The sequence below is a fragment of the Camelina sativa genome, chromosome 7 (genome assembly GCF_030686135.1).
Source record: "Camelina sativa cultivar CO46 ecotype springtype chromosome 7, ASM3068613v1".
Classification (NCBI taxonomy): domain Eukaryota; kingdom Viridiplantae; phylum Streptophyta; class Magnoliopsida; order Brassicales; family Brassicaceae; genus Camelina; species Camelina sativa.
Window position 1 is genome coordinate 17,385,825 of NC_141886.1, and position 17,849 is coordinate 17,403,673.

The following is a 17,849-nucleotide window of genomic DNA, read 5'->3' on the forward strand; positions in this document are numbered from 1 at the left end:
GCTGATCCTCATCAATGCAAGAAAATTATCGATATAATCCGCTTTTATGGCGAGACATCTAGACAAGAAATTAACTTTTCCAAGTCTTCCATCATGTTTGGAACCGAGGTCCCGTCCCATATATGACAAGAGATCAAATCTATTGTTGGGATATCACAAGATGGAGGCATGGGTACATACTTGTGTCTCCCCGAGAAGATTCATGGGTCAAAGGCACAAGTCTTTGCATTCGTGAGGGATAAACTCCATAAAAGGGTAAACTTATGGACCACAAAATGCCTATCCAAAGGAGGCAAGGAAGTCCTGATAAAATCAGTGGCACAAGCAATTCCGAGATACGTAATATCATGTTTTCTCTTACCAAAAGCTATATGTGCAAAATTAAGTAGCGTCATTGCCGATTTCTGGTGGAGCAATAAAGCAGATAGTAAAGGTCTACATATGATCTCATGGGAGCAAATGTGTACTCAACTTTCGGTAGGTGGCCTAGGCTTCCGAACACTAGAAGAATTTAATCTTTCCTTGTTGGCAAAGCAGCTATGGAGATTGCTCAGATATCCAGATTCTCTCCTTAGTAGAGTTCTAAAAGGGAGATACTTTCGATATTATAGTCCATTAGAGATACAAGTATCAAATCGACCTTCATAGGGCTGGAGGAGCATGTTGGCAGCAAAACATGTTCTCTCATATGGAATCCGTAAGACAATAAGCTCGGGGTTCAACACATACATCTAGACTGAACCATGGATCCCAGATACGCCAACACGACCGCCACAAGGATTAACTAATGAGAGAACTCCATTAATTTGAGTTAACACCTTGATTGATTTCAACACAAAAAAGTAGAAAATGAAGCGTCTTCGGGAACTCTTCCCCCCGAAAGAAATTACCCTTATTTTGGGAATTAAACCGAGCTTAATAGCCTCAAGGGACGGGTATTCGTGGACTTTGACAAAGTCTGGGAATTATATTGTTAAGTCTGGATATGAAGTCGCGAGAGCTATTTCTCGTCCCGTTTGCGACCTCCCTCCTCAGGGTCCTAGTGTTACGATACTTAAGGCGCAAGCATGGAAACTAAAAACATCACAAAAGCTAAAGCATTTCGTGTGGCAATGTGTAACTGGGTGCTTGGCAACATGCCAACGTTTGCATTATCGCCATATTGGTAGAGACAAGGATTGTCCTAGATGTGGAGCGGAGGAGGAAACTATAAATCATATGCTATTTGAATGCCCCCCAGCATGTCAAGTTTGGGCTTTATCGGCAATCCCTACCCATCCTATGGTGTTTCCCTCATCTTCTCTATATAGCAACCTCAATTTTCTATATGGGAGCGGTAGAGATTATGGTGCACTTGGTCAAAATCTGCGGACATTCCCTTGGGTGATGTGGTACATCTGGAAGGCAAGAAATAAGAAAGTGTTTGAAAATATCTCTGAGTCTCCGCAAGATACATTGGAGAAAGCTATCCAAGAAGAAGAAGTTTGGAGAAGAGCTAATAATAGAGACTTAGCACCAGAGGTAGTAGAAGCATGCATACCTACAATCCCAATTCCTCAAGAATCTCTTGTATGCTTTATAGAAGGATCTTGGCATACAGAGGTGGATAGGAGTGGGCATGGCTGGATTGCGTCTATCGGTGATAGAATCCTGCAAATGGGGCTAAAAGGATTGCGCAGAAGCCTATCCCCATTACATGCAGAGTTAGATACCCTTATTTGGGCTATGGAGTGTTTATTAGCTTTGGACTTGGATAAAGCTCTTTTTGCTACGGATTGTTCAGACCTCCTAAGGATGACGTCTAATATCGAGGATTGGCCGACTTTTTCATCAGAATTGAAGGATTTTACTCATTTCAGAGATAGATTTGCTAATTTTAGTATTAGATATATTTTTCGAGAGGATAATATCCGTGCTGATAAACTTGCAAAATGTGCAAGAACATGAGGTTTCTGTTTTTCCCATGTAAGTTCGTCGGTACCTAATTGTCTCTCTCTCGAAGAGAGTCATCTCCATTAACTTAATATATGGGGTTTAATTGTCAAAAAAAAAAAAAAGTTATAATGTCTATTCAAAAATTTTATCGTCAAACGCTTTTCCGGATAAATGCATAGTATAATATATTCTTTTGGCTTTTGGCTGATACAAGACAAACTGAGGAAGTAATTATAGACTATTGTGATCATGTTGCTGGGTTAGTATTTTATTTCTAACACTAGTATTTAACCCACGATACACCACGTGACAATATTTTAAAATTTAAAATTTATGTTATATATAATTATTATTTTATTAATTTTAGATTGTATAATTATAAATATGTATCGTATACCAGGAGATGATTTTGAAAATATAAAATTTTCTTAAATTTTACAGATTTTTGATATATTTATTAAAAATTTATGATTTTTAAGTGTTTGTAAGGTTTAACCTGTGGTATACATATATTCTAGTAATACATTTATCCCATGGTACACATTTAAAAGTGTTTAAAAGAAAATAACAATTCCATTTAACTCCGTATATGGGGCTAATGTCAAACCCGTACCACAAAAATCAAAATAAGTTTTTTTATCAAGTTTAATTATGTTAACTGTTTTATCGAATTAGCATATTTTTATAGTTTATAATTTTTTCATGGCAATATATATATTTTACGAGAATTGTAATTTTTTTGTAATTCCTTCAAAAAAAAAACAAATTATATGGGGGTCTCAACATATTTAATGTGCACTTTATAAAACAATTATTATTATTATTTTAGTAATTCTTAAACAAAAAACAAAAGATAAAACTTAAAGTAAAAATCAAAAACTAAAGAAATACCATTCAAGATTATTTTGCAAGAACTAAAATCTACACTAAAAATAAAAACTAAAAACCATAAAACAAAAAAAAATCAATTAAAAACTGCAAAATATTTGATATGTACAATTTTTTAACATTAAAAGAGAAAGATATATATATATATATAGACTATATATATGTCTATAAATATATATAGACATATGGAAATAATTATTATATAAAACGATTAAATGAATAATAAGAAAGGGAAAAGTGGATCCCTTTCAAACATCCGCCGACTGAAAAAAAAATTCAAAAACAAAAGTCTCTCTAGATATCATTCAAATGAAAATATAACATAGAACCATCAACGTAATAACTTTTGACCATGTTTTAGTACAATTTTTTTAACGCAACAATAAGAATTTAACACACTTGTTACTCCTCCATCGTTGCTTATTGACTTTGTAAGGTTGTTGCAGTGAGCTACATAAAAAAATGATATAAGAAAACTTTACTTATGTTTAATCACTTAAGTGCACATGAAAATGTTAGTGAGAATAAAACTTACATTTACAACCTAGATCTCAGTGCTCCTCGATCTGTCAAAAAAATGTTGATATTAGCAAATTTAAAATTTTGTATTTGTAACAGAACCAGTTTAAGTAGATTACTAATGATTCTCCAATAGACCATTATAAAGATCTCGTCCGAACAATCTCTAACATAAAAAATAAGAAAAGTCAGTTATTTAGAAGAAAAAAAACTAAACAACAAAGAAAAAACAAAATAAAAGTAGTTTCGATAAAAATATACATTTTGATGCACCGATCCCACTCTTATTTTCATGATTACAATTGAACTGCAAAAAAAACAATTACGAATTATATATTAGTTATGCAGATTGTCAAGAAATCTATTATCTTTTTTGCAAATAAGAGTTGAAAATAAAACGAAATAGCCAAGTATGAATGAGGTTATTTGGTGTATTGATGTTCATAGGTTATTTATAGTGTTATTGGTGATGATAAAATTAGGTGTAATATCAAGAGTAAAGATTGGTAAGCAAACAAAAAATCTTTTAAAATACCATGATTATTATGAAAGAATTCAAAAGATTTAATATTTACATAAGGAATATCACATTAAATAGTGGTATTCGTTTTAGTTAGTTTCTATTTGCTATATTTTAGGATTTTGTTCAGCATTATCTATATTATTATTTTCACAGTATTTTTCTGAAAAAGGCTTGAAATTGGGCAATATTTACATCATATGCAATTGTAATTAAAACATTTAATACAAAAAAATAAAAAAATAAATCAAATTAGGAAAATCGAGTATGAAAATAAATATTTCCCTAAATATCTGAACAACATCAATTTCTCTTTTCCTTTTTAGTTACAAGTTTTAAAATGTTTTAGGTCATGTTTGTTTGGTGAACTATATGCAATATCTGGATGTAAAATGTTTATTATTGTTCGTTTAGTAACAATTACGAACTCATCTAGATACAATATCTGAATACATTTTAAAAACTCATCTAAAAAAACTGAATTTCTGGATGAGATTTTTTAGAGAGTTTGGATGAGGTAAAACTTATCCATAATTTGTAAAAGTCAAAATACCCCTATTTTAATTAAATAATTACAAAATATTTTTTCTCAATTCTAATATACATACAACTCTAAAATTCCAATTCTTCACCCACCAACCTGCAAAATCTCATTTTTCTCTAAAACCGCAAAATCTCGTTTTTCCGCCAAAACCGCAAAATTTCGTTTTTCCCGTCAAACCGCAAAATCTTGTTTTCCTATTAAAAAACACAAAAACATGAAAACTCATTTTCCCGTCAACACTGCATAGTTACGTTTCCCGTCAAAACCGTAAAATTATGTTTTCCCCAAAACCTCAAAATCTCGTTTTCCCGCCAAAACCGCAAAATCTTTTTTTCCGCCAAAACCGTAAAATTATGTTTTCTCGTCAAAATCTCGTTTTTCCGCCAAAACCGCAAAATTAGGTTTTCCCGCTAAAATTGCAAAATCACGTTTTTCTGCCAAAACCACAAAATCTATCTTTCCGCCAAAACCGCAGAATTATGTTTATCGGCAAAAAAATGCAAAATTTTATTTTCTCGCCAAACTTGCAAAATTTTGTTTTCCCGCCAAAACTGCAAAGAAAATTTTTTCTACCAAAAACACAAAATCTCATTTTAAAATATTTATTTAATATATATGAAAATAAGCAAAAAAAACATAAGTAAATTTAAACCACTAAAACATATTCAACATAAAATAAAGGGCTTTTTTGGTATTTTATATATATTGTATCCAAATACAAATATCAAATTACAAAACAAACATAATTGAATCGAGATAAAATTTATGGATACATGAACCAATAACACAAACAAACATCATCTAGATGTTGCATCCAAATACTGCGTCTTGATACTGTATCTAGATATTTTGTCTAGTTCACCAAACGAACAGGGCCTTGATGAAAAAAGAAACTATAGTATCTTACCTTATTCAATTTCGATTTTTCATAATTGGTTTGGCATTATACATGTTTTCCATTATACATAAATTGTTTAATGTTTTCTATGTTAAAATGGATAGAGCAATTGATGTAAAAATGGGTAGAAAAAAATATAAAAATAAACTAATAATGTATGATTTTATTATATTACATATATATATATCTATTGTTTTAAAATCCACAAAATGATATATGTCTTTTGACTAAAAAAGATGTGTTATTTATAGAGTTATGATGTCAAATACAAATATATATATCCTGTTCCACAATTTAAATAGTGAATACATCAAATTTAGTCATATGAGTAATATCAATAATATTACTAACTTTGTGATAATAAAAATAAATCTGTGTAAATAACAATAACAATACTAAAAAGCAACAATAATTTATGGAAAATTTTATTTATCCACGGGTCCAAACCTAAACTAAAAATAATCATAAGAATGTGATGGGAATTAGGTTAATATTAGTACACTTATATATTTTTGTGGATTGGTTTAAAAATACAAACAAAATATTTTAAAACTTAATTTTATATGAAAAGAGTTAAAAACAAACACTAACCCGCTTCATCATACTCATATACAAAACTAACTATTTTTTCTAATAACTATTTTTTTTAATCCACGGGTCCAAACCTAGACTACAAATAATAATAAGTATGTGATGGGAATTAGGTTAATATTAGTACACTTATATATTTTTGCAGGCTGGTCTGAAAACACAAACACTAACCCGCTCCATCATACTCATAGACAAAATTAACTAATTTCAAATAGGTGAATAAAATTTAAATAATTTTATATTAACTACAAAGTATTATACATATTAACAGATGTTTACTTTCACAACAACTAATTTTGATTGATTAAATTCCAAAATAAAAGAATTTTGATTAATTAAATTTCATATGAAAATAATAATTTTTAAATTGATAAAGAAAATAAAATTACAAATATCTCAATATTATTGCAAAAAAGCTTAAAATATATATTTGATCCAACATAATGTTTTTTTAGTAAATTATATAAAATATATAAAAATACATAATCCCGCGGGTTAAAATCTAGTTACATTTAAAACATCGACATTGAATGTGTAAGATATAATTATCTCCATTTTTGAAATCTAAAATATTAAGATCTTTTAATTTAAAAGGAAAATAAAAATTGATTGTGGAGTTAATTTAGGAACCTAATTCATTTTTTCGATTTTAGGTATATTATTTGTGTAATGGATTTTGACTTCCTATATTTTACTTATTGTTTTTTTTGTGCAATTTTGTAGGGATCAATTTTTTAAATAAACTAAACTAAACGGATAGAACCCAAAATATACTTCAAAAATGTATATATAGATATGTGTTAGATATGATCTTAATATTATCCTTGTAGAGAATATAAAACTATTTTTGATAAAGTTAGAGCAAGGTCAATGGGAGGTTTTAAATTTTGAGGTTCTTACGTACTGTTTGATTTTTTTATGAATTAATTGTCTACTGTTTTAAAAATAAGAACCCTTGATCTCTTAAATAAATTTATCTCCTCCAATGGTAGGATATAATTTTGGGTCTCTTATTTTTGAAAATATAGTTTTTTTTTGAAATTTAAAAATTTTAAATAGAATAGAAAAAGTATAAATATTTAAACATTTAAAATTTTATAAAAATGGGAAAATATTGCATTTAATCAATTTTTAAACATACAAAACATAATACAAACATAATACATATTATAATAGAAGTGCACTTCATAAATAGGGAAAATGATTAATTATAATACTGATTTGCACCAAATTTTTCCCAAATATTCTCAACCAAATCATCTTGCAAGCGTTTATGTTTTTCTCGATCACGAACATCCATACGAATGTTCAGCATACTGGCGACACATAAAGGCCTGGATGTTGGAAGCGTGAAGTCCACTTCTGAAGCTCTATTTGACTCTAATTGTGCGAATTCAGATGGATCAAACTGCGTGTACCCATCTCGTTCATCCTCTACTATCATATTATCCAGTATGGCAAATCGAGCCTGCAAAACTCCAAAAGCACGCTCGACATCTTTACTTACAGCTTCTTGTTGTCTCGCAAATAAAGAGGCTTTTGGAGTTTGTGGAAGTGGAATAGATTGGATAAAAGTAGCCCATTTTGGATAAATACCATCCGTGAGTAGTAAACCAATTTATACTCATGTCTGTTGACATTGTATTTAACTTTCGAAGCTCGACCGTGCAAAATATTATCAAAAACTTGAGATCGCTCAAGAATATTGATATCGTTTAATGTACCTGGAGGTCCAAAGAAAGCATGCCAGATCTAGAGATCTTGGAAGCAATAGCCTCTAAAACGATTGTTGGCTTGCCATATCCACGGGTATATTGACTTTTCCATGCGGTGGGACAATTCTTCCACTCCCAATGCGTACAATCGATGCTTCCTATTATCCCGGGAAATCCGCGTAACTCGCCAATGTCGAGTAGTCGTTGAAGATCTGTTGGTGTGGGTCATCTCAAGTACTCATCTCCAAATAAATTTACGACTGATTCAACGAAATGGTCCAAGCATGATAGCACGGTGGATTCAGAAAGTCAGAGGTATTCGTCAACTGCATCAGCTGCAGGACCATATGCCATCATACGAATTGATGCTGTACACTTTTGTAATGTTGACAGACCCAACCTTCCGGTAGCATCTCTTCTTTGTTGAAAGAATGGAATTTCATTTGCGAGTCGATCAACAATACGAATGAATAATGGCTTGTTCATTCGAAAACGGCGTCGGAAAATTGGGGCGGATATGTTGCATCCTCACTGAAATAATCGTTCCACAAGTGGGCATGACCGATTTCTCGATTTCTTTCAATGTAAGCTCGCTTTTTCTTTGAATTGGGTGGTTGTTGATGTTGAACCGGTGGAGTGAGAAGATTTTGCCATACTTGATCGGTGACTTGATCGCATGCTTGATTAAAACATTCATCAATTATGTCATCAAAATCATTTTGGAAAGAATATGCTATTTTTTGAGAAAAAAAAACAAAGATTATGAAAATAAATGGTACACAAAATTTAGTGAAGGAGTTGTGTTTTTTGGGAAAGAAAGATCAGTTACTTGATCTCATATTGTTTGTTGGTTTTGGACATTATATAGAAAATCTTGTGGTATAGAAGAACTTTAAATTTGTGTTACACAAACATTGGAAACAATATGTGGTATAACATGAAAAGAAAAACATGTGGTAGAGGTACAAAAATACAAAAGTACTTGTAAAAATATGTGGTCAAAGTACAACATCATACAAAAATTTAAATGTACATCTACAATTATGTGGTAGAAGTATAATGCTACAATAGTTTAACAAATATGTGGTAGAGCTTTTGGTGTCACGGAGATAAGATAGCTTTTTTCTTCACGGATACACCATTTTCTTCTTGTTCGACCTGCAATGACAAAGATATTAACAAATGCTAAACCTCTGCTCATACACTTACCGATTAATAAATCACAACTGACTGATTAATAAATCACAACAAACTAAAACCAAATACAAAAACATAACAAACTTAAACCGATTTATAAAACACAACATCTGCAACAACACCAAATAAATTAACCGAATACATCATAGTTAACACAAGAAAGCATACATCTGATTTCAAAAAACACAAGAAAGCATACATCCGATGTTACAACAGAATACATCATAGTTAACAGAAGAAAGCATCCAAATATGTTACAACCAAACACAAGAAAGCATAAAACACTACAAACACAAACATAGTTAATAAAACACAACTGCAATTAGCTTGTCCTTAAGAAATTCAACCTTTTAACATTCAACCCGATGACATCATGTCATTAATTAGCTTATCCTTAAGAGCTTTTTCTGTTTCAGTTAGTGAATCATTTTTGGCAATCAGATTTTCAAGTATCACATGCTTAATATATTCTTTTTTCAAAGCGAACTCCTTCTCTTTCAAAGCGAAATCCTTTTGCTTCATCTCATACATCCGCGTAACACGCTCCATCTGAAACTCCAAGAAAGCTTTTACATTGTCCTCGACATCCGGTTTAGTTTTAGAGCTCTTTTTGGCCTTCCCCTTTGCAACCTTAACACCAGGAGGACGGGACATTGGTTCATCCTCGACATCAATCACCGGTTGTGCATCCTGTGCAGACCCATCCTCACCCACCCTTCCCCTTTTTTTCCATTCCCTTTAGTAGATGTGGGCGCACACCATTTCTGATCATATCTTAGCTCTCGCCAAGCATGCTCCAAGGTAAACCTCTGTTTGTGATCATTGAAGTATATCCGGTGTGCTAACTTCATCACATCATCTTCATTTTGTCCACTAGACTTCTCCCTTGTCGCAGCCTCGTAACAACCAACAAACTTGCACACCAAGTCATTTATCCTCCCCCACCTCTTCTTACAGTGACTGGCCTCTCTCTTTGGCCGACCTTCAACATTCGGACAAGATGCAAAGTAATCCGCAATTCTTCCCCAAAATGCTCAACGTCTTTTCTCATTCGAAGTAACCGGATCCTTGCTCGTGTTTAGCCAAACGCTGACAAGCATAACCTTATCTGTTGGTAACCATTCATGCCTTGACTTGTGGTTTTTTTGAGGGGATGTAGGTTCAGATGGAGCGTCAGAACATGGACTCTCATAAGGAGTGTATTCGAGGTTTTGGGTTTCAAGTTGACTTTGTAACAGATTGAAGAAGCCAGATGAGGGACGATATGGATTCATGGAGTCGTCTGAATCCATATCCTACTTTGTTTGTATGTGTTAAAAGGAGAATGAAGAGGACGTCTTTAGAGTTATGTAGTGTGTTTTGTGTTTTTTACTATGAAAAGGAAGTCTTTCAATTTATAATGTTTAGGTGTAATTTACTTTTACAACTAGTTGGTTTAAATTTTGAATTTAAGTGCTTATCTAAACTACAACAACCACACATTAAACATCTTCACAACCAACTAACACAAAGCATCAAACAATAAGTCTGATGTAGACCTCCCTAATAATCAAGTACTAAACGTATTTGTCACAACCAACAAACAAAAGCAATAACATCAATGACTGACTCGACTCTTACCTAAACTAACACCAAATAAATGAAGAAAGAAGAGGATGATAAATTACCTTCCTTCATGGCCGAACAGGTAGCAGACTCTATACTCATCAATCCATCAATCCATGTTTGTCCATTTAACCTCAAAACAAAAGAGAGACATAGATCACAATCATGTCCAATTTCGAAAAGTACAATGAATCATTCATGGCCAAATAAAATCAAACTTATCAAGCATACACAAGGAGTGGATAATACTACAAGCTAAATCGAACAAGAACAATATACTTTGAAATTTTACAATCATGTGCAAAGAACACAAAAAGACCCACATCCTTTTAAAGCATCACTTATCAATCATGGGCATCACATTAAATTGGAAGAACACAAACATACCCAAATCTTTTCTGATTCCTCCTAATCGAACATTAAAAATACAACTTCTAGCAAAAATATGGATCAAATCGGAACACATGCACACCAAGAACCCTAATTTTCCAACAAACATCAAAGAACCCTAATCAGTTTACCTCGTGAATTCATACTATTGTACTGAGAAACTTACCCTCTGATTCCAATTGATTCAATCTCTTCCGATTGAATCGACTCCAAAGTCAAATCGCCTCTGATACAATCTCGGCGTCAATTCAAATCGCCTCCGATACAGGCCCTGATTGGTAACAGACTTTCAAAACTTTAAAATTATTTAAAGCATTGACAACCATATTTTTGCCAATCACACTTTTCTTGCTTTTAACTTTTTTAAAGATTTGAAAGCCACTTTTTTCTCCTACCTTGTTTTCTCAAAAATTTTAAAGTGTCAAAATCATGTTGTAAAACTAAATAATTTTAAAAACATTTTTTTCTCTCCATTAAATTTAAAAGCTCTCTAAAAGTATATGTAAATTTTTTTACATATTATACTTTTACAAATTAATTATTCTCATTTTTTTCTCTTTCTTTTAAGATCCATTTCAATAATAATTTTTATTTTTTTCATCATCATCATTAATAATGATGTAAAAGTGTAAAAATAGCTACAACTTTAAAAGTTGTTTGGTAAACAATCAGATTTTAATAGTTAAAGTTTTTTAAGTTTTAACAGTCAAAGCATCTACAGCTAAAATTTTAAAGTCAAAGTCTCTAACGCCAAAAGTAGCAGCCGTTACCAATCAGGGCCATAGTCGCCTCCGATACAATCTCCGCCGAGTCAATCGCCTCCGCTACGCATCTCCTCCGACCCCAAACTCCTCTGATTCCATATCCTCTGATTCCAAATACCTTCCTTTGTCGGATCGGGAATTCGATCGCGAGACAAAGAGAGAAAGAGAGAGAGAGGAAAGAAATAAAATTCGATCGTCACAAAATTTTTTATTTCCTTTTCTATTATTCTGTTTGGCCAACAGAATAATGACATTTACGGTCTCTTAGAACAAAGTTGAGTATACTACATAAGAGGTTCCCTTATCTTTTTTCTATTCTTCTGAATTATTTTTTTCCTACAAAACACTTAAAACCCCTCTAACAACCCACCGTTGGAGAAGGTCTTTTTACATCAAAAGTCCAAATTCAACTTATCATAAATAAATTAGAAAAATACTTAGGTTCACTCCTAGGGTGAATCTTCTTGTTCACTTCTTCCTTGTCAACTAATCAGAATCTTCTATACATTATTTTGTTTTAAAAAATAAATCAAAATTAAATTAAAAAGCAATACATATTAAAGAAAAAAATTATACAAAGGAAAGTTAAATATTGGCTTGGTTTAGATTTTACAATTAGCATGAAATGATGTATCGGTTTGGGTTTACAAATAAGGTGATTAGGGTTTAGATTTTACAATTCAAACAAAATTATATGTCGATTTGGGTTTACAAATGAAGTGGTTAGGGTTTAGATTTTACAATTAAAACAAAATTATATGTCGGTTTGAGTTTACAAATGAGATGGTTAGGGTTTAGATTTTACAATTAAAACGAAATTATATGTCGGTTTGGGTTTACAAATGAGATGGTACGTATGAATATAGATTTGGTTGTTGTTTGTAAGACGCTGTCCAAATAATTTTTTTTATGTGAATTTTGATTATTATTATTATTACTAGTTGTAATTTTTATATTTATATCTTTGACCTATATTAAAAAAGTTTATGATTTTCATCACATTACGATGAATTTTGTTTCATTGCTCAAAACCACAACAGTTTTCGTAACGCACATATCCTAGTTGATCATCAGAATGTTTTATTAATATATACCATATTTATTAGAATTGTATTTCCTGTAATTTTATGTTCATTTTTTCTTAAATACATAATAATTTTTAGAAATAAAGAAATATTTTCTGCAATAGATATAATCACTAGCAAACATCAAAATGAATTTAAAACACGTTCAAGAAATCTACTCAGAGTTAGTTCATGCTTCAGCATCATACTTGTTATAGACCAAAACCTGCTTCTCTTCCCACCATCTTTGTGCTTCCTTCTCTGAAAACCTCTTTCGACTGCAACCAAAGTTAGAAACAAATCACATAAACACTTCAAGCATACATCTAATCACATAAAACACTTAACCACACTTCACATTTTCTTTACCTAAACCGTACGCGTTTAAGCGTCTTCCGACCGCAAGGCAAAGCCGTGAAAGTTATATATACACCAGGCTCGTATTGCTCCACTTGTTCTGCTGTCGAGTCTTGTGTTCCATTTTGGTGATGCCCTGTTCTTGTGATGGCAGGCGATGCATCTACTAATAGCTTAATGTTGCTGTCACGGTTCGAAAATTTCGTGACACATTTCTCTACAAGTTGTCTGTTTTCGGGTTGGGAACGAGATGTGGTGATTGGTGTGAGATATGGGATGGACATTGAGTCATCAAAGATTGGTGAGACTTGACAAGGATTGCACACAATGCCGGTTTTAGGAGGATTGCTCGGTTTCTCTTTATTCGTTTGAAGCTGCAAGCGAAGATACCGCGAAAATGTGAGTCACATAAATAAACAGAAAAGAGAAAGATGAAAAAGAGAACTAATGTATCTTTCTTTACCTTAGACGCCAAGGCTTTTATTATCTCTTTAGCAGCTTTCGACTTCTCGGCTTCTTCTTTAGCAACTTCCCATGTCTTGTCGAGTTCTTGTTGGCATTCTTCCATCTTCTCATTGCCAAGTTCACATTGTCTCTGGAGATTTCTTATCTACATGATCATATAAGTGTACCTTTAGTGTCTAAAATGTTGATATTGTTACTAGTAAGAAAAGGAAAAAAAAGTTGTTTACCTCGGCTTTTAGCCTTTCGATTTCTTCGATTAAGATCTTATTCGACTCAGAAGAGGTTGATGTCTTTGTAGAAGATGGTCGCCTCGATGACACTGACAGATTCATAGGAGAACTTGTCGAAACTTTATCGAAATGAAACAGAGAAGGAACAGAGACTTGTCCCCATCGAGGCTGTTCACCTTGTGGAAGATTCTGCATCTCATTCTCTGTTTCTTTTTCAGTCCAATCCTCAGATACCCTTCGTGTAGTAACCAGCTGCATCCTTGGAGTATGATTCTCCGTCTTGACATTTCTTGAAAACTCTGTTATACTCCATAGATGATCGAAGCAAGAATCACAAACCCTAGAAAGCTTGCTTTTGTTTGGTGCCAACGAAGCATTTACGGCTTTCTTGCTACTACAAGCGTTACAGAACAAGAGACCACAGTTGTAACAGTTATGTTTTTTCCTTGTGAATCCAAAAGCTGATTTGCAAGAACTGCAAGCGGTTTGATCAGTCAAAGAAATCTCTTTGTGCAAACAGATCGCAGCCGTCAAGTTCAACCCACAAGCTATACTCTCTACCAACCTATCACCTAAAGGCTCAACAAGAACCGGCGAGTTTCTATCTCTAACGTCACCTAACCCAAGTTGTCCGTTCGTGCCTTTTCCCCAAGTATAAACATTTCCAAACGAAGTTAACACAGCTACATGATGTGAACCGGAAGCAATATCCTTAACAAACTGCCGTGTTAGATTGCCCAAAACAACATTTATCGACTTGTCCTTTGCTCTTGGACATCCCAACTGCCCATGGATCGAGCTACCCATTGTATAAACCGTTCCTGATATGCTGAGTGCGACAGTTAAAGTCCATCCACAAGAGACTTTTGTAAAATCATGATCAATGAGCTCTGTAACACAAGTTGGCACTAGCTTTCTCTTGCTATCTGTATGTCCTAGCCGTCCTTTATCTCCATCTCCCCAAGTAAACAGCTTTCCACAACTCTTAGCATTGTAAAACTTCCGGTCGGACGCGGTTTCAACTACCGCAGCAGTGTGCCACGGTCCACAAGAAACGGATAGTACCTTCATACGTCTCAAAGACTCCACTTCTTTTGGTTTTGTAACACTCTCAAGACTTCCATGTCCAAGAACTCCAAAAGTTCCACTACCATAAGTGAAAAGCTGACCAGAACTAGTCACAATCGCGGTGTGCCACGCGCCACAAGCAACACTATAAACACTCTGAGATCCGCTTAAAACATCGGATATTTTTCGAGTCAAGAACTGGCTTCCTGATTGTTCAATGGTTCCACCATCGATTCCCCATAGATACATCTCTCCTGACTCCGTAACAGCACATGTTTGATGATCACTACAAGCAACTGATCTAACAGCAACATCCTCGAGTGACTCAACGCGTTTTGGATGGTCGGTGTCGATGTTAACTTTAAGTCCGAGCTTACCACTGTTCCCATTGCCCCAACAAAACACTTCACCTTGTCTTGTAACCAGCGCAGCATGTTTTGCACCTAGAGATATACTCTGTGCATCAAACATTTTGGCAGATTCTAAAAGCTTAGGAGATAACGCATCGTTCTGATTCTTCGATCCATCGATAAGACCAGTTATAGCTCCCCATATCATTATGTCCTTGAGGACATTGGATCTTGTAATCGGCTGTGTTATGATAGAAGGAGGAGGAGAAGCAACAAATCTCTGTGATGAGTTCTTGCAAAGTTCTGAACCTGTAGATTCAAAATCCGAGTTCCTGATCTCATAATCTGTTTCATAGTAAGAAGAAACAGGACCAATGGCATCAGATGCAGCAAAACTGTCGGAAGAACATGACAACCCGTTAGATAAACACCGCTCTTCAAGTAACGTAGATGGACTTCCACATAAACTGCGTATCTTCAAGAACATAACAATATACATCAAGAAATCGAAAAACAATCTCTAAACAATACAAAGAAATGGTTCTTTAGCTACCTGAGTGTAGTCAGGGGTCTCTTCAAGAAGTCCAAGATTCTGTTTCCTGCGGATAAAACCCGCAGGACTATTAATACAACTTTGAGCTCCCCTACTAGTCCGAAGATTCGTTGAGGTCCTAACGTTATGGTGCTTTGTAATCACAGCTCTAAGGCCTTTAAACCAAGAGTCTGCTTGTACTTTATCTTTACATATCTACATATATAACCAACAAAACATTTATAAGAAGTTTTGGATCTTGTAACAAACTTTGTTTAAACAACATAATAACCAAAACTTACAAGATCAAGAGTGTGTTCTCCATTAGCATAAATGAGAGAAAAAGACTGTTCCTTTCGATCCGATTGAGCTTGCTTCTGAAAGTTTGGCTATAAACAAGATACAAACACATTTCATCATCAATCATCATCATCATGTTCCTTAATCTGAAATAAATGTTTAAAATGAACTACATACCGTGATTTGTCCTCGGACAATTGTTATAACCGAACTCAATCTCAATTGTCTCTCCTCTTGTCCTGAGTACCAAATCAAGTACTTCTCATCCTTCAAGAAACCAAAAGAGCAAAACTTTAAAGCTAAATGGTTTTTTGTACATTTCAACATTTTTGGATTTGATTCACTTGGAAGATCAAAAAAGAAACTTACCATTGAGAGTTTAAAAGGACAGAACTTCGGGTTTCCTCTTCTCCTACATTTCAGAAGCTGTGCACCTTTCTTCAAAGCCAAGATTGCCTACAAATAAAACCATCAATAATTCATAACCACAAAAAAACCAGAAAGATCTTGAATTATATGATATATCTTTAAATCATTTCGAAAACTAACTATGAAACAGAGTGATTGATTATAAATGTGACAGAGTGAGGACTAAAATTGTCATTTGAGGGAAAAAGAACAAAAACAAGAATGAAGACAGAGTGTGAACAGTGATCTCTCTCTGTGGAGATAAAACTGGAAAATTCAAGAAATGCATCAGTTTCTTGATTTCTATAACCCAAAACAGAGTGTCAAAATCAAGAATCAGTATATGTGGAAGGGTAAAGCAGAGGAGAAACAAAAAGAACCTGTTCATCAGTTCTATCACGAGGAACTGTAGCTGAGATTTTCTGTTCGCCCATAGCTTTGTTTGTCAGAGAAGAAGAAGAAGAAGAAGTAGATTGGTGTATAAATAAATTTGTTTGGAATTTAGAGGAATGTGAAACAAATTTGTGTACTCTCCTCTCTCTCTCACACACACACACACAGCAACTCTTGAGGTGTTTTATATTCTTAAGAATAATATTGAGTTTTTTTTTTTTTCTTTTTTTGGTTTCAAGTTTAGTAGTAGCTAAAACAAGTGTAGTACAAATCGTAATTTAATACTTTTGTTTCCTTAAATAACCGAAAATTCAAGATTCTCCCAACGTTTATGCCACCGAGTTTGCTTGATTTAATTTTGTTGCTGTTTTTTCTTGTTTTTTGAATTTATGATATCTTAGTAAATCGATTAAATTTAAACACATTTAGTTCACAAGTTCGAAGAGATTGTGCAAGCAAGAAAAGATTTGTAAGAAAACTTAATTATGGTTCTTGGTCAAAGTATTTAAGGACCATAACCCAAACTTCCAAAATTTAGATATAATAATCCAATCTTTGCACACAGAAAAAAAAAAGATATAACAATCCAATATAAGTTCATATTAATGAAATTGACTTAGGTGTTAGGAAAATATCTTTGACAATTCTTGTTTTAGTAATTTACAATGAAACATTTTGTGATGTGATTATAAATAACCTTTTTTTAAGTTTTAATAGTTTTGAAAGAAATGTTGTGTTTACTTTTGTGATTTAAATATTTTTCTAAGTTTATTATATTTTTATAACTAATAGAACTTTAAAACTAAATAATGATTTATAATCACATTTTTTACTATTCACTTTTCAAACAACATGAACTAACTATTCAATATTTTAACATATCGAGCAATCAATCAAAAAAAATTGTTTTAATAATAATTTATCATTGATAAAAGAAAACTAGTTATACATTCTTGTCCAATCAATTAAGATCAGAAAACTTGTTTTTGGGGATGTATATTATTGTAAAATATTATCTGTATAACTTTAGTGGTGTATTTTTTGGGGCGATTTTTAGAGCTGCATATTTTGTTGATATAACTCATAAATCGTTTATTTTAAATAGTATTTAATTTA

General features: G+C 33.0%; 2 protein-coding genes, 1 long non-coding RNA gene and 2 pseudogenes across 3 annotated transcripts; 1 reads left to right on the plus strand and 4 right to left on the minus strand.

Annotated features, from left to right (window-relative positions):
* Positions 1 to 849: 849 nt before the first annotated feature.
* On the plus strand, positions 850 to 1,969 carry LOC147941346 (uncharacterized). The gene is made up of 2 exons (XM_087458481.1): positions 850 to 1,777; positions 1,881 to 1,969. The coding sequence occupies exons 1-2, from the start codon at positions 850 to 852 to the stop codon at positions 1,967 to 1,969; spliced, it is 1,017 nt and encodes a 338-aa protein (XP_087314607.1).
* Positions 1,970 to 3,071: 1,102 nt separating this feature from the next.
* On the minus strand, positions 3,072 to 8,449 carry LOC147941347 (uncharacterized; annotated as a pseudogene).
* A 75-nt stretch (positions 8,450 to 8,524) lies between these two features.
* Positions 8,525 to 11,089, minus strand: LOC147941348 (uncharacterized). Its single transcript, XR_015562649.1, has 2 exons — positions 10,475 to 11,089; positions 8,525 to 8,768 (listed from the first exon to the last, which is right to left on the minus strand). It is a non-coding gene; the product is annotated as an uncharacterized LOC147941348 (long non-coding RNA).
* Positions 9,046 to 10,426, minus strand: LOC109125443 (glutathione S-transferase T3-like; annotated as a pseudogene).
* A 1,555-nt stretch (positions 11,090 to 12,644) lies between the features above and the next one.
* Positions 12,645 to 17,030, minus strand: LOC104701184 (PH, RCC1 and FYVE domains-containing protein 1-like). The gene is made up of 9 exons (XM_087459995.1): positions 16,721 to 17,030; positions 16,302 to 16,388; positions 16,110 to 16,199; positions 15,935 to 16,021; positions 15,654 to 15,848; positions 13,680 to 15,575; positions 13,451 to 13,597; positions 13,000 to 13,361; positions 12,645 to 12,908 (listed from the first exon to the last, which is right to left on the minus strand). Exons 1-9 carry the CDS (start codon positions 16,772 to 16,774, stop codon positions 12,821 to 12,823), a joined length of 3,006 nt encoding a protein of 1,001 aa, XP_087316121.1. The 5' UTR covers positions 16,775 to 17,030; the 3' UTR covers positions 12,645 to 12,820.
* Positions 17,031 to 17,849: the final 819 nt, after the last annotated feature.